A 27,131-nucleotide genomic window follows, 5' to 3' on the forward strand; every position below is an offset into this window, starting at 1 on the left:
AATGGCGCTGTGGTACAGACCCTATGGATTCCGATAACTACCTTATATAAATAACATTGGCAGACTCAACTTCTCGTTGCAAATTGCGTAGCACCGCGGTAGACTGGGAAAGCTTTCGCTCGCTCATTGCGGAATACCAGCAAACTTTAGCGTTAGCCACTAAAATCCGGTGGCTGTCAAGCATGCAACCAGACATTTCGACTTCCGGGACGACACTCCGACACCCGACGAACAGTTGATTAACATTTGGTCGAGCCGCGAGACCCTCCACCTTCAATATTCAAAGACTTACTGAAAGTTCAGAAAAAAACAGCGCATGCTAGACGGTACGCCAAGCACCTTAGAAGAACTCGCTGGCTTGACCACTCCGCAAGCTTTAATGAACGAACCGGTTCCTATAAGCTGTGACGCACTTACAAAGCTCTCTTTGGTACGACAAAATCCCCTAATACCACGCAAAACATCCTGCTTGCTCAGTCTATAGACGAAGACGAACTTGAACGAGTTGCAGCCCAAACATTCTCCCTCCCGCCCCCAAGATAACGTATACGACTCGACTATCTGTGCCCCAATCTACGGTGATCCGCTGAAGCCTAAGGACACATTCTTAACCACTCAGGAACTGCACATGGCGCTCGAGGCTGTTAATGTCAAGAGCGCTGCCGGGAACGAGAAAATTACTTGGCAAATGCTACGTAATCTTGATGAGACACCCAAAGAACAGTTGCTAGCAGAAATTAACACAATATGGGAATATGGCATCTCAGTGGAATCTGAGTGAAAGCACTCTGTTGGGTACCCAATACCAAAACCTAGAAAGCCTCCTACTTCCATTTCCAATCTTCGTCCGATATCGCTCACATCAACTCTTTGCAAGCTGATGGAGTGCATGATCCTTCCTCGGCTAACCTACCTACTAGAGACAGCGAACGACGCCATTTACGACCCTGCACAAACGGGGTTCTGACCCGGTCTCTGCCTTATTACGACCAATAATAGGGAAAAAGTGGATAAAGAATATTAGGACAGCTCTGAAGTACTTGTTAGCATTGACCTCAAGAATGCGTTCCTCACAGTTTCCCACGCCTTCCTCATTTCGGTTATGGGAGAACTTAACATCGGTCAAAGACTCACCAATTTTGTCAAGAGCTTTCTCTGTAACCGAACGTTTGAAATCCTAAACAGCACCCCTACATCTACCAAAACCACCTAGGTGTACTGCAGGGCGCTATTTTTTCTCCAACTCTATTCAGTGTTATCATGTCAAAAATTGCCAAGCAACTCCGATAAATACCGCACATTCAAAGCACTACATTATCCGACGATATTACGATTTGGATTGACCCCCGTAAGACAGACCTAACCCAACAGCAAGTTCAGGTATATGTTCAAACTGTACTCGATACACCCTCGCTGACACCCTCTGACATACAGGAATGCAGCCTTCGCCTGACAAAAGCACATATGTGGTGTTTGGCGGCCCGCAGCAACAGAAGAAGGCCTACACTTTTCAGTTTGTACGATCGCACCTTAAGTCGACCTCCGAGAAATGGGTTAAAGTTCCTGGCGTCCCTGTCGGCTGCAGTGTGTGGCTTGATCAAATAAAGAAAACATGGCATCAATAGCTTCCCATAATCAAACGCCTAAGCAACCGGTTAGGAGGAGCTACAACGGAGACACTCAAACTTTTGACCCAATCTGTCCTCACGGGCAAAGTGACATACGGGGCGGTATGCTTCGATTTCAGTAAGACTCAGTTGCAGCAGCTGGAGGTGCTACATCGTGAGAGACTTCAAATCATCACTGGCCTTCCCACACATGCCAACCTTGAGGAGCTATAGAATCACGCTCAACTCCTGAAAATGAAACAACTGAAGACCTTGAGTCCGAGGTGGTAAACAAGCTAATTCAGGACAAACTTAAGGTAACCATCTCTGGGATCGAAAGAATACACCATCTAGGAGCAAAATTGGAGGACAAAGCGCGGCCTGTTATCTTTAAGCTACTCGATTTCAGGGACACCATAAAAATACTGAAGAACTGCGAAGATTTTTCTGTCAGAGCACGTAACACCAGAAGCAGGTTGGCGAGAGTTGCAGAATTAACCGGGATAACCGTCAGAAAGTCTCGCTGGTATATGAGAAGATCAAATTATACGGTACACTCTACATGTGGGACGAAGAAAGGGGCGTCAAAGCAGCTTCAAAGTGGAATCGAAGACATAGAAAGCAGCTTACTCAAGTGGATGGAGTGTTTTTTGTCTAACCGAACACAATATGTAAGTACTAACAATTGTAACGCACCGTTGCAACACGTAACATCTGGGGTGCTGCAAGGTTCTGTGTTAGGTCCCTTACTCTTCCTAATTTATATTAATGACCTTCCTAACATTATTTCTTCTACAATTAAACTTTTTGGTGATGATTGCCTGATTTATCGTAAAAAAACTAACCCGGAAGATTCCGTCTCTATCCAACGTGACATTAATACCGTATCTTCTTGGTGCAATAATTGGCTGATGCAACTTAACGTTAACAAATGTAAAATAATCAGAGTTTCTTCTGGCGTTAAGCAGTATAACCCGTCTGAGCTATTTCCATACGAACTTAACAATGTACATTTATGTTCTGTCTCTTATTACCTTGGCGTCCCCATTAGCACTAATCTGCAATGGCATGAACATATTAATTATGTTAACAATAATGCTAACCGCAAGCTTGGCTTCTTGCGCCGTAATTATGCTCTTGCTCCATTGTCTTTAAAACTCTTACTATATAAAACCCTTGTTAGATCAAAATTAGAGTATGCATCATCGATTTCGGACCCTCATATGGTGGTGTTGTCTTCATCCTTGGAAGCCATTCAGAACCGGGCTGCTCGATTCATTGTCACAAACTACTCACGAACCGCTAGCATCACGTCAATTAAATCTTCTCTTAAACTCGGTAACCTTGCTGATAGAAGGAAAATTGCGCGCTCGTGCCTCTTTCATAAGATTTACTTTACTAACCCCATTCTAAAACAGGCTCTCATTTCTGCTCCATCCTGCAACTCCGCACGAAACGATCACAGGTTCAAGGTAGGGGTTCCTAAGTGTAGTGCAACCTCCTACGTTCACTCCTTCATTCCCAAGACCTGCGACGACTGGAACCACCACCCCGCCTCCATCGCCAGCATTCCGGATTCTACATCATTCAAAACGGGTGTAACTAATATTGTATGAAATTTTAACCACTCCTCTCTGTAACGCCTTCGGGCTTTGAGAGTATTTTAATAAATAAATATATCAATAAATAAATAAAGTACAAGCACCAAAAAACCGCTCAACAGAGTAAATCAACGTGAAGTACCAAAACGAATCTCTGTGATTAATGTAAACGCGAGAAGTGTGGTGAACAAGACAGTTGAACTGGAAGCGTTTTTACTGGAACATTCCCCCGGCATTGTTACCATTAGTGAAACGTGGCTTTCTTGTGATGTCTGCAGCAGCATACCTTCCCGCTGGGCGATGTTGTTCTCTGAAAGGACATGTGCAACCGTGGGGGTGGCGTTGCAATCTCAGTCAGGGATAATGTAGCCGTTACACCAATGCCTGACGTTGACGGTATAGAAGCCCTGTGGTGTAAAGTTACGATAGGCAAGTTTTCCATTTACGTGGGAACAATGTATCGACCGCAACGAGCAGGCTCTGATGCGATACATGTCCTGAAAGAACATATGCAACGGCACCTTCATGACTCAAAAAAAAAATTAGTCTGACCGGTCACTATAACCTTCCTGGCCTTGAGTGGGAGTACCTTCAAAGTGCAACCGCCGAAAAGGCCAGCGCTGAAGCACTCCTTGATTTAACCTATAACTTCGGACTAAAGCAGATAATTTTGCAACCCACACGTGTCACTGCTTCTTCGCAGAATACTCTGGATCTAACATTCGTGAGTGATACCATTTTAACAGATGGCCTTTCTTGGGAAGTTAGCGAGGGCATATCTGATCACAAGGCAACAAAATGCTGGTCATCGTTTTCGAGTGGGCGTAACGGGAGAGTGAAAAAACGTATATATGACTGGGATAACGCTGATGATGTCAGTGTGGTTGACTACATGGAAATTTCATATCCAGCTTTTGAACTTCGTTCAGACGACCCAATGGTATCAGTGGACTGCTTGTGGATACGTTTTAAGACAAATGTGGAAGACTGTTTATCTAAATATATTCCAACTAAAATAAAAACAGCGAAAAAAACTAACCCTTGGATAACAAGAGAGATCATACATGTCAAGCGCAAGCTATCAAGACTTCGAAAGCTAAAAAAGAAATATTGCTCGCACGGGTATAAAAACGACATTATTAAAAATATAATAAGAATATAAAAACTCTTAAAACTTTAATTCGAAATGCTAAAGCTAAGTACATGAATGTTAGCTTAGGCAACTATATAAAAGCTTCCCCGGACAAGTTCTGGCGATACTTGAATTCGGGAAAACGCATAGTAACTTGCCGCCTGCAGACGCATTGCTTAAAGATGAGCAGTTTAATAATTATTTCCTGTCTGTATTTACTGTCGATAACGGCATTACGCCCCCCTTTAACCCCCCAAGTTTCGATAAGAGCACGCTTCATGAAATACAATTAGGTGAAGCCGGAATTCTGTCCTTGTTACTCGCCCTAGATTTTAAAAAATCATGTGGTCCTGACAACATACCGAATCCTTTCCTTAGGAGATACGCGGAGTGGGTGAGCAAATACCTGCTGCTTATCTATAAAAAATCCTTAGATACATGTGACGTCCCCAGAGATTGGAAAATCGCTAAGGTAGTTCCGATTCATAGGTCAGGAAATGATACCCATCTTTCAAATTTTCGACCTATTTCACTCACTTGCACTGCCTGTGAAATATAAGAACATATAGTACTGAAACACATATTAGCCTTTGTTGAGGCAAATAACGTGATCAATAAAAATCAACACGGATTGCAAAAAAGGGCGCTCAACTACTACTCCATTGCTAAAAACTTTTCACGACCTTGCACGAACAGAACACAAGCGTGGCCAGGCGGATATTATATTTCGTGACCTATCAAAAGCTTTCGATCGCGTGTCACATCAGAAATTGCTATTTAAACTGCTTAACATTATCAGATCTGTAAAAATTACAAATTGGTTATCCGCTTATTTGTGACATCGTTCGCAGTACGTAGAACTTGAAGGACAATGCTCAGATACGGTGCAAGTTACGTCGGGTGTCCCACAGGGAACAGTATTAGGCCCCATCTTGTTTCTTTTGTTTATAAATGGTATCTCAAATAAGATAGATGCTACAATACGGTTGTTTTCAGATTATTGTATTATCTACAAGGAAATGAACACCCAGAACGACCAAATATTGCTAAATAATGTGCTAAAACATTTCTAAATGGTGTCACGACTGGCAAATGTTACTTAACTTCGACAAGTCTGTATGTATGACCGTAACTAGAAAAAAAAGTGCCATCCGTGTACCAGTTTATGATTGATGGACACGTTCTTAAAAGAGTGGATGAATACAAATGTCTGGGACTTATCTCTGCTGACCTGAAGTTTAATAAACACGTATGGTATATTACTGCTAAGGCACTTTCTGCACTCTACTCTCTCAAACGCTCCCTGAAATCAGCTTCATCTGAGACCAAACTACTTGCCTACATTTCCTTAGTACGCTCTATACTAGAATACGGGATAATAAGTTGGTTCCCACACACTAAAACGTGCGTAGAAAAATTCGAAAGTGTTCAGAGAAAAGCCGTTAGGTTTATTTTCAACAAGTACCGACGCCACGACTCTCCCACAGAGCTTCTCGCCCGTGCTGGCCTCCCAACTATCCGCAGTCGCGCTAGAATCCTGCGCCTAAAATTTCTATTTGTTCTTTTAAATGATGGACTGAGGAATGAAAAAACTCATTTCTTAACACCGTCTAATACCAGAAGCACTAGAGCAAAACAGAGCCGACATTTAACCGAATATAGATTCCACACAGACACATTCAAGTACTCATGTTTCCCCAACCAATCAGAGATTGGAACGCGCTACAAGATTACGTGGTGGCATGCAGAACCCTTGATGCTTTTATGTCGGCAGTATCAGGCCTGGACCATGTGTGAGCAGTGCCCGTATAACTTATATATAGTGGTTTTCAGTCGGTCGTTTTTGTGCCCACGTGCATGTGCGTGTTCTTTATACTGTTCACCCATTGTCATCTTTATCCCCCATTGTGAATTTTGGTTGACAAAAATTGTATTTTGTGTCATCTTGAATAGTGTGTTCTTATTTTTTATGTTTTACGTTTCCCTTCTGCAAATAGATTATTGTAAACGCGAAGTGTACCTTCAATTTCTTTTTGGTATGTGTTATGTCATTGCTCTGTTTTAAACGCGAAGTGTGTTACGAAAGTTTAATTGACGTGTGCTATGTCATTGTTCTGAACGTATCACCCAATTCCTGCAAAAGCCTCCAGTAAGAGGCTAGCAGTATGTTCTAAATAAAAATAAAAATATCCTCTCACAGAAATCATTCGAACCCGTCAGGAAGGCCACGACTTCCGACGAGCGTCCACTCTCGCCGGCCGTGCGCTACTGCCACAATGCGCGGCACCACAGCATCCCATCTCTTTGCCGCTTCCACCATGAGGCGACTTCATCGTCGTTAACCCAAAGCCACTCCCAGTCACCAGTCCCACGCTTCGCCCTTCTAACAAACACAGACGCACATCTGAAATGACCGAGCGATTTCCACATAGCGCTGTTTGTACCGGCGCCACTTGAGACCCAACTACAAATACTGCCGGATTAGCGGCCATTCACGCGACATTTTATGCCTCCGGTCAACAAGAATACCCAACAGCGCCTTCGTCTACCCACCTCCAACGCGAAGCGATATTATGGCTGTCCGACAACTTCAAATTTCTCAGTGGCCTTACAACCAGCTTCATGCAACTATCTTCACAGCGAACCAGGAGGCATTGCGCGCACTACGCCGGGTGCCTTATCAGAATTCTATCTGTGCGCCTATCAAGATGCTTGCCCGGAGGCTACATGGTACAACAGGACAACAAATTTGGGTTTACTGAGTGCCAGGGCATTGAGTTAACTTCTTCACAGTCATGCAAAATAAAGTAGCATGGTTACAGCAACGTGGTGTCCATAAACAAGAAAATACAAAACAAATTAGTATTTTTGAAGCAATGCGGCCACATAAAACGAGATGAAGATCAGATATTTTCTGCGTATACAATACGGGCTAGGGCTTTACGAGACAATTGGGTATCAGAGATAGCCGCAACTACAGCTGGAAGGCGGTTCCATTCTCGGGATGATCGCGGCAAAAATGACTGAGTGGCAGATTTTGCATCAAAATAGTTAATGCCCACCTTGTGACGGTGATAAATGCGATGGGAAAAGTAAAGTAGTTGGGGTAAGAGTTGATTGCGCAGGGTGGAATGATGTTATATTTTTAGCAGCATGGTTAACAGAAAACGTTTCCTGCGTGATACTAAAGAAGGAAGGAAAAGGCTGCAGGCTGCTTTTCATTGAAGATACGCTGGCAATGGGTTAATAGCTTGATAGGATAAAGATAACGTAATTATTCTGGGCAAGCTCGAAAGCAGCGACAAGATTTTCATGGCTTGGATACCATACCGATGCTGCGTATTCTAACCTACGGTGTATTAAGGATTTGTAAAGCGGTAACTTTAGTGACGATGGGGCTCTAGAAAAATTACGCCGTAGCGTGATCGTAGCGTTGCTATTATATGTTCAATATGTGTTGCCCAGCTGAGGTTAGCTGTAATGTGTACTGAAAGGTACTTACACGATGTAACTGGTTCTAAATCTATGCTGTTTAGATAGTAAGTTGACCGATGTCTAGGGTTGCGGAATACGTGCATAACTTTACAATTTTTTTATGTTTAATTCCATCAGCCAAGCTTGGCACCAGTTAGAAACAGCAGTTAGACCAGACTGAAGGATTCTAGTGTCATCACTTCTATTATTCGTACGAGACATCACCCGATCTTCGGCAAACAAACGAATATTAGCGCATACATTGGAGGGAACGTCATTAATATAGATAGGAAATAGGCGGGAGGGTGGCAGGCTGGGCCAGTTGGAAATTTGACATTCTTGGTTAAAACCAGCGCTAATTCAGACGAGGACGAAGAAAGTAAACCACAAGGACAGCCGCTGGATCTAACAACTAAATTTTACTGTCAGAGAGGGTGAATATAAATACTGAACACAAACACTAAAGTAAAAAGACACTGCGCATGAGCGAAACAAGTTTGCAAAGGTCACGTTGACACCACAAGACGTTGTACGCATGTTACAATCAAAGCACGCGCAGATACGCAATCTCTTTCGGATGGAGACACACGCTAGGTTGGCTTACACACTTATTACCTCGTTCTGCTATGTGGAATGCCTCCATGATTTCTCGGGTTGTTTGGTTACGGTGCCTAAATAAAATATTAGTGGCAGGAAAATTAGGTTCACATTGGCTGCACTTAGTGCAATACGAACAAAGATGGGATGATACAGGGCCTTTCAATGACAATTCATGTTCCAATTCATGGCCCAAGGACAGATCCTTGTGTTACCCACAAGCGCACTTCGCTGACCGAAGAGTTAAATCCAGTAACATGAACAAATTGAATGCGGCGGGTAAAGAGTATTCAAACCTTTGTAAAACGTTTTAATCAAGGTTGAGATTATTTACTTGTGAAGTAGAAGTTCAAGACAGACCTTCTCGAATGCTTTAGAGAAATCTATATTACCGCAGTCCGCTTGATATGAGCTGTCTATGATAGTATGCCGTTTTTCAGTGAAGCATATCAGCTGTGTTTCGCAGGAGTATATTTTACGAAAACCGTGTTGCGCTGGAGTGAAAAATGTGTTTGATTGAAGAACTCTTACAATGTCTGTGAATATGATGTGTTTTAGAAGTTTGCAGCAGGTGCTAGTGAGAGAAATGGGGCGATAGTAGAACATCTACTTCCGGGTTTATAAATAGGAACCACCTTCCCTATTTTCCAATCAAGAAGTAGCGTAGATTGGTGGAGTGATTGGGGAAAATGTTTTGCCAAGATGACTCAGCTTACCGCAGTTGTATTCTTGAAAAGTCGACGCTGCCATAACCCGGTGAAAAAAGAAAATTCAAATTGTTTATAAGACCGGTCACAGTTTATATATAACTGTTTATAATACCTGGAGCATCCCCGGTCACTGTTTTCATTGGAATATAACAGCCGTAACGCAGGTGCGGAAAAGAGCTGCTACATTTACGCCAAAACTTGTCCACAAATGATTCTTTAATGATACCAGCATATCTGCCTTCTTAAACAGAATCACCAGACGAAAGAGACGGAGTAACTAGACGTCGGGTTAACAGTGCGCGATATTTGTTTGACATTTTATTTTACCGTGGACGGTAATACATTCGACACAAACTTTTCTTTAGCATCTTTGGGAGCCGTCACATGGCTGTCAAAAGCTGTTCGGAGGCAGCCCATTTTCAATTGGTCTGATACCGTTTTGCAGAACGATAAAGTCGTTTATTTCTTATTGATAGTCGTTTGACGCGTTGGTTGTAGGATGGGAATTGTGCATGAGTCGTAATGAAACTCGTGTTGATGTGCTGATCAAATAGTCGACGAACTTCAGAAAAAAACATATCCCAGTTAGTTTCAGCGAGCAGTTTGCTCATCGTAATGTTTTAAAAAAACGTCACAGTATACCTAAAAGCTCCTCATTCATGGCTTCAAAATTAGCTTTTCTGTAATTCCGTAATATTTTTCTGTTGCTTTTTTTGCGGGATGGCGCATGTGAGTAATGAATGGTCACTTATATCAGGCAGGCATGTAATGTCGGACGCAAGGTCTCGTGTATTCGTCAAGATTAAATCAAATGCGTTGGGGGCCTGCGATGTTGCTCTGGTGGGTAGTGTAACCAACTGGGCAAGTGAAAACATCGATAACAGTTGCACCAACTTCGCTTGAAATGGTGACGAAGCGGGGGCAGGGGCATGCCCCTTTATGTTCGCGAAATTAAAGCGGCCAAATAAAAAAAAGGACAGGAAAGGAATTCGCCGAGTATGAATGATGTTAAGAAGATCATGTAATTCATTAACCAAAGCTGGTGATGAGAAAGGAGGGCCATAGCATGCCCCGACAGTGTACTTTTGACGGCCTACTGTCAGCGATCACAATATCATTTCTAGATCGCTGCGAACATGGACAGGGGAAGAAGGAATGTATGTTGGAATGCCAACAAAACGCCGCATCCTCGTCTTTCAGTGCGGTCGCAGCGACAAACTGAAAAGCGAGAGGAATTTAGAAAAAGTTCGGAAGAAGTTCGGAAGGTTAGCTGCGGCCCCCGCAGATGTCGCATGGTATTTTTCCTTCTCTCAGGCTTTATGCATATCATACTGCTTCACCGGGCGGATAAATGGTGAGAAGGATTTATTTTAGCCCGCCCATACAATACAAAGTTAAGCAGAATTTGCCAAATTCACTGCAGTCATTGACTTAGCGGGAGACTGAAGTGAGACGTTAGCGTTGTAAAATAACCTAACCGTATTAAATGCTACACTCTTAACAACAGGGCTAGTAACAGTTCAGTTCAGTTCAGTTCGTTTATTCACCAAAAGGAATCTAGATGAATATACATGGATTCCTGGGCTAACAGTTGTATAAACAACTTTACTCGGGCCCAGGCGATGCATGGCGCGGCATACAAGACATTGCATATAGTAAAAAAATATTAGGAACAAGTGCAATGTTTTTTTGAAGATGTTTATGATATAAATAACAACAATAAAAATTGCAGTAGATATCAAAAAACATAGCATATAAAGAGAAGGATACTGAATAAAACATTAGCAAACAGCACTGTTTGTGAGCAAAAGAAAAGAAAAAGAAATAAGGGGACAAGCAGATGTACGTAACTTAGTACAATGCAGCAGTGACGGATAATTGTTTGAATAAGTAAGCGTATAAGCGGAGAAAATACAAAGAGAGAGAGCGGGTTTTACCTCCAACATAACAAACAACTATTACAAATATAAGCGCAAACACTGGCGAGACAACTGAAACAGTAAAAACACCATAAATAATTCAACTCTCATCGAGTAGTATCAAGTCTACAAAATATCGATGGGTTTCCTTAAATGAAAAATGTTGTACTGCTTTAAATCTGTTAAGAATATCAGGAAGGTTATGCCGAAGAGATTGTAGCTTGTAGTTTGTACGAAAGCGGGGTATGTGCCAGATGTCAGTGTTGCGCGTGTTTACTACGTTTGTTGTGTGCGTTAGCAATGGTGTAGACGATAAAAAGTTTTTTGATGGGACGGATGAAAAATAAAAGGAGCGTACGATGCGGAAATAATACATATGCTGAAAAGCTATAATAATATAGGAAATAAATATACCGGCTGTTGGTGATAAATAATGCACACCTGAAATGAGCCGCATTGTTTTTTTTTTGCAGTATTTAAATTTTTGTTATATTTCTTTTTGTCGTGGTTGCCCAGACTTGGCTGCAGTAATTGAGGTGGGATTCAAATAATGCAAAGTAGAGTTTCAATTTTACTTTTCAAGGCAGTAGTGACCGGGTGCGGGCCAATGCCCCTGTTGCTGAAGAAAGTTTTTTACAAATGTTACTGATGTGGGTATCCCAACTGAGGCATGCTGAAAAGGTGACACCAAGAATTTTTATTTCATTTACTATTTCAATGATACTGTTTGAATATTTAATGATATGTTTTAGTTTCACTGGTTTGTGTTTTGCTCTAAATATAACTACCCTTGTTTTTGCTGGGTTTATATTTATTCTGCTGGATTGGGACTATGATTGCAACCTTTCGAGAATACCGTTACATTTCATTATTAAATTATCTTCATATTTACCAGATATCAGTAAAGTACAGTCGTAAGCATACATTATAAATTTTGCTTCCGAGTCAATTTTTACGATATCATTAATGAACACATTGAAAAGCAGGGGTCCTAGTACACTTCCCTGCGGTACAACCGTTGTTGTGGGCAAAAAGGATGAAATGTTATCATCAATACAAATGCATTGGTGCCTGTTGGTTAAGTAAGACTGGAGTAGCGATAACGGAGTTCCACGTATACCATTAAGCCTTGGTTTGTGTATTAGTATATCATGATTAAGAGAATCAAAAGCCTTCGTAAAATCTATGAAAAGGCCGAGAGTTTAATGCTTGTTTTCAATATTTTGCAAAAAGTTTTCTTTGATTGTTAAGAGAGCTTTCTCAGTTGATTTATTTTTTAGGAAACCAAATTGTGCATCACATAAAATGTTGCCTGTGTGAAGAAAACTTCTCAGTCGGGATAGCAGCAACTTTTCCATTGCTTTAGAAAACACCGAAATTACGGATAAAGGTCGATAATTTGATCTGTTAGTTTTATCCCCACTTTTATGTATCACCGAAACCCTACTTTTCTTCATAGCATCAGGAAATATGCCACTTTCAAAACATAAATTATAAATGTAAGTAAGCACTGGGGCAGTTGATTGTACGACAAATTTTATGGGTTTTATTTGTAGGTTGTCAGTGTCTAAGGCTTTGCTGTTAGAAAGGTTCATAAATGTAGAATAAACTTCTTGCTGATCAGTAGGCGTAAGAAAAAAGCTTCCGATGGCCTCTGTAATGTGGTTATCTAAGGCTACGACGTCATTAACAGGAGGGACGATATTTACGAAATATTCGTTGAAATGTTGGGCCATGGCTTCGCCGGTCAGTTCGACATTGTTGCACACTATGCTCTCGGGAAACGATCTTTTGTGTGCTCGAATCTTGCTTTGCTCGCTTAAGCTGCGCATTGAGTGCATTTCTTGTTTTCTTAAATTCCTCATACAATGCCGGCAATCTCATGATAAGAAACCGATGGTACAGACGATTTTTCTTCTTTATCATAGCCAGATGTGTTTTGGTAACCCACGGTTTTTTAATCTTCTTAGTAGGTTTGAGGGACTTGAAAGGAAAGTGAGAAGTGTATATCTGTGCGAAAGATTGAACGAATTCTCGGTAGGCAAGGTTCACATTACTTTCGTTTAAAACGCTAGACCAGTCATGAATGTTGATATCTTGTATGAAACGTTCTAAGCCTTCGTTGGTCACATATTGCACACGAACTGCTTTATAACTGCGAGATGTATGTGTGTTCTCTGCGCAATATAATGCGAAAACCGGGCAACGATCACTGATGTCAGATGTAATTGTTCCAGTGTCAAAAACAGCTGTGTCAAGGTTAGTGATAATCAAGTCAAGAATGGACGAGGAAAGCGCTGTCATACGAGTTGGCGTTGTGATTCTGTTAGCAAAACCGTTTGAGTTAACGATGGTATGTAGCGTATCTGCAAGCGTTGAATGTTCAGAGTAATGAATATTAAAGTCACCGGCGCTGATAAGTCGTAGATTGTTCGTATTCACATAGTCGAGAAAAGTTTCATAAAACTCAAAAAAAAAAGGTAAAGCGTTACCACTGGGGGGCCTGTACACAACAGACACAATATCTCGGTTTAGCTCAACAGTTAACATTCCATAATAATTCGCAATTTCCGAAAACTGGGAAACCAGTTCGAAATTAAGAGTTGTGTCAACATAAATAGCAACTCCGCCTCCCCGTCGATACAGGGTAGTAACTTCTGTATTTCTAACTCCTTAGGAGCTTTCCTACCCCGAAGAACGGTTCGTAGGTTCTGCCACTAAGTGTGGACCCTAATTCCTATCGTTACTAGTCAATACCGTGCGCTTTGTGACTGCTGCTCCTTTTATACTAAGATTAATTGATGCTAGCGAAATTGTATCACTTATCGAACGTAATAACTACCGAGTTTTTCACACTCCAGCTCAGGATTTAGTATATTTTACGCATCGGCATGCTGACTTGTATATGCTAACATTAAACTGCATAATTCCGAAATTAGCACCGAAATATTTGATTTTTGCAACAAGACCACCGCCTCTATTACAGGACTTTCATCTGCTGGCTCTAAAAGCAAGAAGAGTAGATATATTTGTAAGGGTAGAAAGTAAGTGTTCGCTCTCCCCATGCATCTCGTCGGCTTTCTTGCTCAATACATTTGTGGTCCAAGTGTGGTATATGTGTGTTGAGTGTGCCTGCATGTCATGCTGCGCGGTAAGCCGATGCACCTTGTCACGTGTAGCTGCGCTGCCCAGACCCTTGCGCTAGAGTGCTCAAAAGCCTTACACCTTCATTTTAAGTACTGAGCCCTATAGGGGCTTGCCTTGTCGTCGTAGCACGTTAGCTGTAACGCTGTTCGCTGTCAAGCGACTGTCGGATACAAGCGGCGCAGCGAGAGTACGGACCCAATTATGACACCCACGGCTAGCTGTAACGGCATCCCACACAAGCTTCGAAAAACAAGCGGTTTATACATGACCGTTCGAAACTCCTGAACCGCCGGCGCTTGTCATGCGTCTCCCCGCTGTTTGGCGCAAAGAAAACTGCAGGTACATTTGAGGCAAAATATACGTGACTGATCGGCAGTCCCCGCGCCCATTTAGTTAGGAAGGCCTGTTGGGTTGGCTAACCGAAAAAGGTGTCCGCCAAGAACGACGCGTTGCAAAGTGGGCAGTAAGGCGCCGGCACTTACGAGATCCCGCTCGCGCTGTTCCAAGCAGGGGGCCAATTGGGGAAATTTGAATTGCATTGTGAAAGCCTCCGTATAATTCACCAAGAGAGGAGTGAGACAGGAAGGCGAAGAGCGTGATGGGTGGTAGCAGTGAGCGGATAACGCCGCCACACCCCATTAGGGCGAATCACTGCTCTGCTCTTTCGACAGCTTTGACATTGAGTGGAACGGCTGTAATTTTTTTGGCGGGAGGTGTTCACAAGCCCACCCTTATTTCATCCTTAGCCCCTTTGTCAATCAAAACACCTTTTAGAGGTGGGCGCTATGGGACACCCTTCTTACACCCTTTTCAGCCAAAAAGTGCGTGAAAAAGATGCTAGATTAAGGTCGCGCTTTTTACTAGGTTTTGAATTGCTAGCTAGTAAAAGCATGAAGCTAAGGGGAGTGTTCTCCACTAGGACATTTCTTCTGAAGGTAGTGATGCTTACTAACTGCTTCAGTTAGTACACTTGCCTGCCGCGGTCACTCAGTGGCTAAGGCGTTGCGCTGCTGAGCACGAGGTCGCGGGTTCGATTCCGATTATTTCTGATGGAGGCGAAAAGCAAACACGCCCGTGTGTACCAGATTTCGGCGCGCGTTAAAGATCCCCAGGGGGACAAAATTAATCCGGAGCCCTCCACTACGGCGCGCCTCATCACCTGCGTTGCGTCGGCGCATTAAACTCAACAATCAATCAAATCAGTTAGTAAACTTACTAGTACTACATTAACTACCTCCAGTAACTATGTAATTAGTGGATGCTGTGAGAAGTAACTGTTAGTTTTCTGTTAAAAAATGCTACCACCTTTTTCTTAAGAGTGCGGAATGAGAAGGCCATGCTAGCAGGGTTCTTCGGCTGATTTGCGGGCATTTTCGACAGACGAAAGGGAGTGCGAAAGTACAATTCGACTTGCGCCGACCTCCTCAGACTTTCTCACGTCAACGATGAGTACAATGTAGAAAGTACGAAGGGCTACATTTGATGAATTGATAGCATTTCTAACCCGTTAAATGCGTGAATAAACGATCACAAATTTCGCATTAATCACAATACGCTTCAAAGCAAAAATTATTGTTCACGCAGTGATGGCATAGAAGCACATTGGTGACCATTCCGACGTCATCACGGCCGTTGCTGCAGCGGCCGCGAATGGCGCACAGTGTTTGCTCGTCCGCAACCACGGACCATTCTTGCTTCGTGTCCGCAACCCACAAAGACGCGCATTTCCACTGTACATTGAACGGGCAATCACGTCGGCCAAACTTTGCAATGCAGCCACAAATGCGACCCAGACTAGTTTATTACTCCAAGCAAAACGTGCTGATGCTCGATTAATTGCCATTCGGTTGAAATGATAGCACGGCGCAACATCGGGCTGACGTTTCCGGTCACCGCTCATTTTATTGCAGATTTGGGGGAAGGCTCTCGCCATCCGCCACTCCGCCATCCAGCTGGTCGCGCCCACTCAGGGTAATAACGCTGCCCTTCGGGCCTCCTAACCACGCGTCCATTCCTTCGGGCATCGACCGTTGCGTCCTGCCACGCCGGTGCACGACACCGTCGTTGACACAGACGCTTGTGTGCGCCCTTCGCCGCTGCGTGTCAATGCAGGTACCAATGCTGATTTCCGCTACCCGTCGCGGGATCTTTGCTTTTTTTGCGTATTCACCGGATCATTCACAATGGAATGGGCCATGTTCGCAAGGAATGGAAAAGGATGAAGCGTTTTCTGCAAGCGCAGAGCTGCGTAGTCGCGGCTATCGTAGCACTGGCCGCGACGCAGCGAGCAAGGGCAACACAGGGCTTCGTGCACGCCGGAATCGGCGCTAACCGCAGCAACTACAGCTGGCCGCCGCTCGTCAGAATGAAACTCTTGGCGAAAACAAATTTACACATGCGTGAAAGTGGATAACAGTGGGGTGACAATTTACGCTTGGGATAAGCGTCTGCACTGCAAGTGGCAGCAGCGACCAAATAACTGCTGTCATTCTCTCTGCGATTCTAACTGCTACAGTTCTTTTTGCGAACCCGGCAAGCAGGAGCGTAGCCACGGGCCCGGTGTGCCTCACACCGGGCCCGTGGAAGTTTTTCATGCCAGGTTTTCGTGTGGTTGAAGTCCCTTAAAAAAACCACCTGAAGTCGCCTGCAGGCGTGTATACTGCAGTTTTACTGACTTGCTCGTTCATGCAAAACTGAAAACAAAGACTAAGCGAAGGCCTGATTCCCCTGGCCGCTCCAGATGCTGCACTACATGTAAACTTGTACACAGCTCCGTCAGCTCCTGCTGCATTTCGCGCCAGACGCGCGGGGCTGCGGCGGGAACCCAAAGCAAGCCGATCGAGGTGGTCGTACTGTTTCTCTGGCAGAACAACACGGCCGCAAAACGATGAAACTGCTGGAAAAGCCTCATACGGACAAACATGTGGTCTCGATTTAGGAGTTATATTTTGTTATTTGTTGTCTTTGCTATGGTACAAAGTGTAATAACATGACAAAACATGTAACTTTATTTTGTCTAGTCAACTCCATACCAATCCTTGACGTGTTTATTTTCCTAGCGACATCGCCTTTCATTGACTACTGCAGTTGAATAAAATCTTCTTTATGAAAAGCATTGCCTTCTGCATACCTAGTATTGCCTCCACGTCAAAAAAATTATCTTTATTGCGGAGCTTTGTGTTTTTTGGCCCTATTCCACTGATTCGTTGGCCACCCCCTTGGTTAGAATCAGCATTCTGCGTTTGCCTAAGCGCAGTTTAGTGAAACCATGTCAGTTCGACTAAACACCTAAAAATAGAAGCAGATTCAAGAAACGTGCAATAATGTGATCACTCAACAGCAGTGCAATAAGGCGCTCCGCTGAGTGTGGATACTTGGTGACGTCACGAGGAGAGAAGGAACAACAGCATGTATTTTTTTTTTTCAAGGAAAGGGGAGGTGTAAAGAAGTGGTGGCCTCATTCCAGGCCCCCCAGCGCCCGGGAGATCAGGCACTCTTGATCCTCACGCAGGGAGCTGGTCGGCCTATGCAGCCGCTGCTCCAATTGGGTTGGGATGTTTGACGCACTCTCACAGGAGGTGATTGGTGGTGTTTGGTGTAGTGCATGTGGTACAGTTGTAAGAAAAACTAATCTCACACGTGACATGTGATGTAAACTTGTCATGTTGTAGTAAGTCTGTGTTGGGATTCGGCGCCACATTCTTGTGAGTCTTGTGTATTGAGTGATGGTGCATGTAAATGAGGCATTCTTGGCGATAATGCCCGTGAATGTTTTTCGAACTGAGTGGCTGGCGGAGGCGATTGGAGGTGAGTCGTCGCCCTCCGTTGAGAATGCTCGGTGTAAAATGTCGTGGCGTGAGCCATCTCATTCCCGCGGAGGAAGGCATCGCCAGGCGTCCAAACAATGTGAATGGTCGGTAGAGGTTTTGCGTGTTGTAGAAGTGTGAGCGCATGAAGAGATATTCGCCCTGATAGGTAACGCCGGCACGCCTGTTGTGAGTCAGTGATGACGGAAATTGTTCCCTTTTTGCTGGAAGTGGCCGCTACAACTATGGCTGTTTCTTCTACGAAGTGGGTGTCGGTTGTTTTGACTGCATGTTGCAGCTGTGATTGCTGTTCCTTCCAAACCCACGACTGCTGCAACGCGGGCGTGCCGGCTGGGGTTTCTGGCGACATGGGTGTAATGGATACACGGGTTGTTGGTGAAGTTTTTGCTTAAGTATCCTGTTGTTGAAGGGAGAACCCTTCGTTGTATTCCGGGCGCATGATTTCCAACTTTTCAACTTTTCAACTTTATTTTTTCACATTCTTTCCTGTTACACAAACAAACTAGAAAAAATGCTTGGACAAGAACAAAAAGCTACAGCAAAGTAGCTTGACGGGTTTCTTGCCCATTATTTGGCACGGAGCAAAGAAAGCAAAGATTAAAAAAAGCATAAAAATACACGTGGGCAACGTTTGCATTGTTATATGCATTCATAAAAACACAAGAAAGAAATTCATGTTAAAAATTTAGAGGAGCACACGTATGACAGAATAATCTTACCTAGTTAACATTTCACATATACCGAGAAGGTGTACATACTGGGAACGAGAAATAAAATTTTGTCACTAAATATACACGTTTTAACAACAAGGCATCAACGAAATTCTTTCACTAACATAAATGGGGTAGTTTAAGTCAGGAACATTGAACAGGAGATACTACATAAACATGCAATTTGTAAAAAAAAAAAGAAAAAAAAAAGGCATATTAATCATTATTCAGGATGAGATATCTTTTTAAATCTTTTTTGTTATTAGGGCGTCTAATCATCTAATTAGGACGTCTATTTTAGAGTCTTCTTAGGGGCGTAGTTGCACGTAAGCGGTGCCATAAACGATGTGGCTTGTCAGCAGTGCTTAGCTTGAACAACGCTGCACGCGTCTTTCTATTTAAGACCGCCCTGCTGGGTGTACTATTATGAGCAATATGAAAGGGAACACAGGAGCGCGTGGAAAACACCCTCAGACCCAACTATGAGTGAAACGCAGCGGCCGCCGTCGGAAACAAAGTGGAAAGAGGGACGCTGTTCTAACAACTGTTCCCATTCCCGCTCTGCGTCTTATCGGCTGTCGTACGGTACCATATTATCGGCGAAATGACGTAAACTGCTGCTTTGTAGGAATGCCAGAGTGGTGGGAGTGCCAACAGTTAATGGAAGAGCGCCCTCCTTTCCCCCTTGGTTTTTCACAGCGCCATCCGATTATCGCCCCGAGTCTGTTTCGAGGCTGTTTGCCATGCGTTCCTGTGTTCCCTTTCATATTGCTCATAATAGTACATCCGTCGGATTAGTTGGGGTAGCGAGGCGATACCTGAGCCGTCTGCATGAAATGGTACTCCCAAACTACCAAGAGATGTTACTGGAGGTACCGCGCTGGATGCGATGCTGACGATTGAGTTGGGCGTCGGTATCGGTGGTCTAGCTCGTGTGCGCGCCTGAAGTAAAGCTGACTTTGTAGAGGCGCACGCAAGTCCCCGACTTTCTACGTACTCCGTCCCGCAGTGTATGGCCTGTTGAAGTCTGTCCTGCTGTTCTCCGGCTGATCCGTGTTCGTCCATATTGTAAGATCATCGGCGTAAAAGGCGTGATGCAGTTCCGGGATGTCTAAACTCTTGGAAGGCAGTTGAAGCAAGCAGGGTAATATCAAAGAGTAGGGCGGAAATAACAGAGCCTTGAGGTGTGCCTTTCTCCGGTGTTGAGAATGTGTCCGTTTGTATTGGACCCATCGAGCTTTAGCGGTACGGCCTGACAGGAACACCCCTACAAAGTTCTACGTCGCTTCTCCGCAGTTTGTGTCTCAGAGCCCTTGAAAGTTTCCCTGCGTGGGTGAGGTTGTCGAAGGCGTCTCGAGTCAGTATGGTACGGGGGGTTGTTTGCTGATGTCGACAATTTGTTCTTTCGGCCGTAGCAATACATCCTGGTAGGTATATAGGAGTGGAATCCAAACTTTGCGTGAGGCTAGAGGTTATTATCGTTAAGAGGTCCTGTCAGTCGGCGGTTCACCAGATTTTCAAGCAGCTTTCCAAAGCATGATGTGAGCGAGATCTGTCGAATGTTTTCAATGTCGATTCATTTGTGAGGTTCGGGCGTCAGTGTTAAGTCGGCGTGCCTCCACTGTGGCGGTAGGGTGCCAGCTAGCCAATGTTTGTTGAAAGGAGCCAGGATGGATTCCTGAGTGTCTTCGTTCAGGTTTCGTAGTAGTTTATTTATAATTATGTCCTGCATGCAGGTACCCCTGTAGCTCTTGGATTGTAAAAAGGGCGTCCATGTTTGCGTTGCGTTCGTCTTGGTACGGAGAGTGATTCTGTGGCCACGGTTCTCTGCCGAATAGTTAATTTTGTGTAGTTTGTAATAATTGTCCCGGTGGGTTTGGGTGCTTATGCCCCTGGCGTTGGCTCTGCTGTTGCGTCGCGGTCTTGGATGGTACGAGCACATAAAAATAATCAAAAGGTGATTACTTAAAGACGAAGACGCATGTTTGCTTGCTTCGCTGCCATATTATGCGAATGTTCCGCAAGTACGGCAGAGTGCGATTTGAAGGTTATCGCGAGAACTCAACTTATGCAAATGAAGCACACGAACACGAGCTTTAGCACATCTTCCGTCCTAATTTCGTTATCGTCGGTGTAGATAAAATGCAACCAAGTCTGTGCTCGATAAGAGCGAATGTAAAGCTTAAAACAGACATGGTGGCAAATTGTTTGCGGCGCCATTGTTGTAGCATGGGACCGCTACTCATGGAAAGAGTGCGTTGCCTTGATTTTCATGGTTCCGAAACGACCCGCTAGGCCCTTGGCCCACTTGGCCCGTCGATGCTCCCGTGATAGCCTTCAAATGATGCTCGGCTGTACTTCATAGGTGTGTAGAAAAATTTGTCGTCCTTTTCCTGAAGAAAAATGTGAAACACGCAGGTCTTCGTGGTAAACACGCCACGCGCAACCACAACTGAGGACATCGTCGTTTGTTGGCCTCCGCCTGACGAACTTCGGGGTGTGCACGACGCTCAGGATTACGCTGACGTGCGCGTGCCAGCCTGTTGTTCGGCCAATCCCTGCCCTTGGCCTAGCCTTCAAACGTGAATTCAGGTAATCATCAGAGCCACCAATGTGGTCTTCACGGTATGGCGTTTTTGCATACACACATAGCGCTTTCAAGTAAGTTACTTCAAGCTTCGTTTAAAAAACGACCAAGCGTGGGCGCCCCCCCCCCCCCCCGAAAAAAATTCCTGGCTACACCACTGCCGCCAGGGACAGGCCTGTTCCACGCAACTGCGCCGCGTCGAAGAAAGGCAAGCGGACCGCAAGTTCTTGGTCCTTCCAAAAGTAGTTGAGGCCAAGCGTGTAGCATTTCAGCCCCTTGCCTTGCTCTGAAATCACAAAGCTCACTCAAGAGCGCGGGCAGTGTGGAGGCGAGCAAGAATGTGAACGCGCGCAAACAGCAGTAGGCGAAAGCATATTGCCTTGAGTTGTGTGAAAACTACACTTTCTAGTTTACTTTCCCAAACCCAGAGTTGTGTTTTCGAACTCGCAATCGGCGATTCGCAACTTCACCGTCGGACTACTTTCCGCAATTCTATGCAGGTTCTCTCCCATAGAACACTGTGCCATCCCGTGTCCATGCTATGGACCCCGGACCACACCGGAAGAAAGGCCAATGAGGCAGCCCACTGTGCAGCTCGAGCTCTTGTCGTCCGAGCAGGCCCTTCTTTTTTATTCTATCTAGGGCACCCTCCCCTTGCGGGACGCTCTGCTCTGGTACCGGGACGTCACTTAACACTTATGTAGGAAGTACCCTCCCCAACACCTATCGCTTACTCAGGAGGCCAATGGCCACTGGCGGCTCCTCCTACCACACGCCGAACCATCCTTCATCGCATCGACCCCATTTTCCACCCTTCACCTCACTGGCCTCAATGTCTCGCCCCCACACACGCGCTCTCACTCTCTGCGAGTGTCTTCACGACCATAATCTCTTTCCCGCTCATATTGGGAGCGGGCCCTGGAGAGGTCCGACCCGGAAGTGCAGTTGACGCTAACCAACCGGTTGCGGAGAACATCGCATCCTCCGCCAACCAGGGACTCCCGTAGACGAAATTTTAGATACAGTGTGCCTCTCTCTCCTCCCCGTAGCCGCCACAGTGCTGTTAGGCGCGAGGCGAAAGCCAAAGCCCAAGGTCATATACCTGGCACTTTTGGGTGATGATCACTGACTAATACGTACCGCTTTAAAACCAATTCTTTACGAGGTCGTTTCTTGGATTGTGCTCCAGAGGTTGCGCATTAATGTGGCAGTCTCCGAAATCCTGTTTAACGCCCCTATTTCAAGCTTATTCAGCAGGTTAGGCATTGTTAGTGCCCACAGCACCTTATGCTGGGGGGTGCTGGAATTTTCTCTGCTGAGGTACATGCTTACCGAAACCACCGAAGGGAACCACGCCGTAGATGTCAGTGTGGATAACGTCCACGAACTCTGCGTCTGTACGATGCAGACGCTTCTGCGGCGGCAGGTTCCTGTAGCGCGGAGATGCGGGATCCAAGCCTGCGAATTTTGGTGGACCCGATAGTCCGGTGAGAGAGTTCTTAGGCGTGGAATTTATCTTCCCTTACCCCGATCTTGAGGTCGGGCTGAGGGAAGATAAATTCGTTCGCCCAACTTCAGTGCTGCAGTTGTGCATTCAACATTACTCTGCGCAAGAGGAATACACCACCTTACAGAGAGAAAAACGCAAATACTTCTTTCATCACGCTCCCATAGAAATCCAAGGCAGCAATGCGCGATGCCGGATTTGGGCAGACACATCGGCGTGCGACGCTGGCGTGGAATGTGCGACGCCAAATTTGAAAACCACCGGCTGAAGACGCCCAGCACGTGGAAACGACAAGGCAGTACTACGTCTCTTCTGTCTCCACAGCCCAAGCACACAATTACACCAGAGAGTGGCTGGCTGATGCGGCGAATCTCCAAAAAATTTCACCATATTCCCGTATGGGGGAACCCTGAGTAGTATGCGAAGCAGCCATGGGGTCGACTCAAGTTCCCATTCGTTTTCAGTTCGATCGCGGCGTTGCGGGAGGAGAATGAGGGGAGCAAAGCGCGCGCTCGCGTCACTTATACCGCGGAGCTACAGTGGCGCCCCCAGCGGAGCATGCAGCGGCTACCATCGCACCTCTAACCCTAAGCTGCTTCGCATTATCGCGCACGGAGCCGCAGGTGTTGCCATTTGTTCCGCAATTCCGAAGAGGAGAGGAGCTTCGGAGAGAAGAGAAGAAATGTCTCGCATACTACTCAGGGTTCCCCTACGGAAAATGACGACGGTGGTTGAACGTGAAGCTACCTCGTAATGGATTGTTTGGTTGGCCACTCTCTAGGGGCATCCTGCCACAATCATCATCAGCGGTGCCTGGCCAGGCATGCGCAGTGGGGGTGTGGTGCTCAGGGTTTTCCTACGAGAAGATGACAACGGTGGTTGAACGCGAGTTATCGCGTGATGGATTATTTGGCTGGCCAAGCCCTAGGGGCATCCTGCCACAGGAACTCATCAGGAGTGCCTGGCAAGCATGCGCAGTGGGGGTGCTCGTCTCGTGCCGGCCCAGGAAGACACCGGCAACACAGTCACTCCAGGAGCGCGGACGGCGGACGCGGGAGGGGGGGACACAGGCTGACCATGAGACATCTAAAACAACGGCAACTGACGGCCCACGTCATCAGAGCCCTCGGCGGTTCATTCATACCCACCATGCAGTGACTAATAAAGTTTCTATCCCTGTATCCGTGTCTGCAAACATTTACAAAATTGAGCAGTTCTAGGAGCGTCTACGGCCTTCCTACCCGTGATGCGTCCGACTTGCCCCTTGAGGTACTTCCCGGCAAAGCCCGCCACGTGCGCGCCAATGCTGCAGCCAATCAGGTGGAAGCTCTTCCAGCTGGCTCCGGTGGCATTCTGGGAACAGAAATGGCGTTCATGTAGATTCTATGCTAAATTCCACCACTGGTGACCGGCAGAAAAACGGGGTACCTTGACTAAGAAACCCGTACTCAGGTCGCGCAACTTTAGCCTCAACGCAACGTAAAGAGCATGCCTCAGGAGAGAACAGTTCGCATAAAACCTCGAAAGATTTCTAGGGCGCCAATAAATTTTATGTAAAAAATTACGCAGCATCTGAACTCCCTCCGTTGTTGTGAGAGTTATATGCTGCCTTCATTTCATTCAACAGGTTCCGAAGGTGCGCGTAAGTTTGAAACACAAAGTTCAGCCAGTCAGTTTGCGCCAGTTCAAGATATAGTGGCTGGCGCTAAAATATTTTCTTATTTTGTAGTTTTTCAAAATTTCTTTCGGCCAATTATCTCCATTAACGTTATTACAACAATTACATTTAGAACTTTCGTGAAATCTGTATTATTATGGAAATGCATCGCGTTACACGGTTTGCCATTTTCCTTAATTATTTTATATATTTCAGTTTTTTTAATTTTCACAATTTCGAACGCCCTATTATATCAGTTTAAGTTATTATAACGAAGACAGGTGGAATCTGCATTTTTGTGGAAATGAAGGGCGTTACACGGTCCCGGCTGTGGGGATACTCGGCAAAGAACGCTACTTTTAAAAAATTAGCTCCATTCCGCGCCCCGAAGGTGGTTGGAAAGCAAAGCTTTAAACAACACCTAAGACCATTTCCCATGCGACGTCACTTTAATTCACACACGTGGCTCTACAAAGAGTAAATCTGACAGCCGTTACCTGGAATTCGCGGGGCAGCGTCCCGAATGCACGAGCGTCGGTCACGGCCGGGCTAGAGCGGCGGACGCCGCTTGTGTAGCCCGGCCGTGAATTGGGAGAAAGAAAACGGAGAAGGGTGAGACAGCGGAACCTAGCCATTCTGATGTGCTAGCTCGGGGATACACCACAGCGTGACGCAAGCCCAGACACTGAAACAATTCGGCATGCGAGCTTAGTGATCCTGATTTGCACCGATTTAAACTGGTTAGTTTAGTAAGTTTCAGAATTGCGAGAAAGCTCAGGGAACTTTTAAAATCCCTATTTATCAGGACCACTTGCTCCTTTCGCCTTTTGTAATACCTCTGAAAACACAGCCGAATTGGTATTCACCAATTTAGAAAACATAGTCCCATTCATGGCAAGCAGTGCGTAAAAGATAGCGGTTCCCTAGCGGCCAGATGTCTGCATGTGGTTTGTCCATTTTGCTTTCCCGCCCTGCAAACCAATCCTTAACGTATCTTGGCCGTACGACCACTTAATTGCCTCGGGCCCGGGTTACCCAAGAGGGGCTGTCGAACAAGTTAATCAAGGCGTGCGAAGGAAGCGTCATATGGACGCGAAGCTGCGCCAAAAAAGGCCCACAACAACTGTCGCTAGAGCAGACGACAAAGCAGTTCCGCCGACGGGCCTGCCGTCGAGCAGGCACCGCCGCACGGGGAACGCTGGGTGAATTCGCCGCGCCGTCTACAGTGTGCTGCGTGAGTGAAACCCTCCGCCTTCCCACCGCCGCTTTGGGAGTTTCTTGTCCCGCACGCCGCCAAAGAACCGTTGGCTGGTAGAGGTAGAAAGCTTTTCTTCAAGAGCGGGCTGCGAGAGCAGTGTGCAGCGGACAGACGCCACAGGACACGGCCGGTTGTTCCGCCACTGCACCATCTCATCGTCGCCTGATTGGGCTCAAGCCAGCATGTTCTAATGTCCCGGTACCAGCTGTTCCGCCACTGCACCATCTCATCGTCGCCTGATTGGGCTCAAGCCAGCATGTTCTAATGTCCCGGTACCAGCTGCTCTCTCTCCGTCTCTCTCTGGTGATATTGCTGGTAAATATGCGTTTCTTTCTGTGCTGAAGATCGTCGCTCTCAGTCTTCTCCCACGCTTTGATTTGCGCTGCGGAGGCCGTGGTTCAGCTGGCCCCCATTCTCGGAATTGTGGCTTCTCCTTTCGCAGCTGTCAAATGCGGAGTTTAAAGGAACTAAAAAGAGCGATGAGGACGTGCACAGAGAAACACCAGTAGACTGGACTAGCGCTCTGCGGTGGATGCTCCACTCGTTGACCACCTGTAGCAGGTCATCGGACTCTTCCGCCCCCGGCAATGCGGCGACGCGGCAAGAAGGCCGCTGGTCCCACCTGATGGACAAAGGTGAGGGGCCGCTCGCAAGGCTTTCAAGGGTCCGCACTCGATGGCTACATTGCCTGCCGGTGGTGAAGCATTCTCGCGGCATGTCCTGTCAGAGGCGGTTACCCTGTTGAGCATTCGCCGTATTTGCGTTCTTTTTAATCTTTGAAATGCATGAACCAACTCGCCAACCAAGCATTTTATTTCATCATAGAAGTGCCCAGTGCACCAGATCCACATTTGGCGACCGACTTGTCACAAGGCAGAGGCACGGCAGGAGGAAATGCGCGGCAACCGGGAGTGGCGGCAGGATTGAAGCTGCGATGTCCTAATTATACGCAACGGGACCTACGTAACCTAGCCACACCACGTGCTCAGCCCTCTCGCCAACCGTAATAGCTGCTCTGGCAGCAAAGACCGGTAGTTCGCGAGACGCATCTTGTAAATACTATCTTGCATAACGAGTAACCTAAGGTGAAGGTATTTTTGTTCAAACGGAACGCACAGGGTACAAAGCATTCTCTTTCAAACTTTTGCGTACAGTGGTCCAGAATACAAGTCAAAGGACTGGCCTTATGGCATTATTGACAACTCTTTTTCCCTGCTACTTACTGTCGCCGTTTTTGCCCGCCTGAAGTACGAAAGCGGGGGCGTTAGTAAACGCTCACGTTTAGAAAATGGCTTTAGGTCGACGATCGCTTTATTCACAATTTTCAGCGGCCCCAACCAAATTTAGATCGATGCAAGTTTCCATTGCTTGTATCGACATACCGCTATTACTTTTTTC

At 45.8% G+C, this 27,131-nt stretch overlaps 1 protein-coding gene across 4 annotated transcripts in view; it reads right to left on the bottom strand.

Moving 5' to 3' along the window:
* LOC144172915 (pancreatic triacylglycerol lipase-like) overlaps window positions 1-27,131 on the bottom strand; it is a 356,275-nt gene that overhangs the window by 216,409 nt on the left and 112,735 nt on the right. For all 4 annotated transcript variants that reach the window (XR_013323130.1, XM_077701504.1, XM_077701503.1 and 1 more), the window contains exons 4-5: window positions 24,060-24,171; window positions 22,644-22,769 (exon numbers count right to left, since the gene is read on the bottom strand). Coding sequence is in view for 3 of the 4 variants with exons in the window: in XM_077701504.1 (XP_077557630.1) it covers window positions 22,644-22,769; window positions 24,060-24,171 (238 nt within the window). In the remaining variant the exon portion in view is untranslated. The remainder of the gene's footprint in view (window positions 1-22,643; window positions 22,770-24,059; window positions 24,172-27,131) is intronic.

Source organism: Haemaphysalis longicornis, unplaced genomic scaffold, assembly GCF_048455015.1.
Source record: "Haemaphysalis longicornis isolate Haplotype H1 unplaced genomic scaffold, Haemaphysalis longicornis Haplotype H1 scaffold_27, whole genome shotgun sequence".
NCBI lineage: Eukaryota > Metazoa > Arthropoda > Arachnida > Ixodida > Ixodidae > Haemaphysalis > Haemaphysalis longicornis.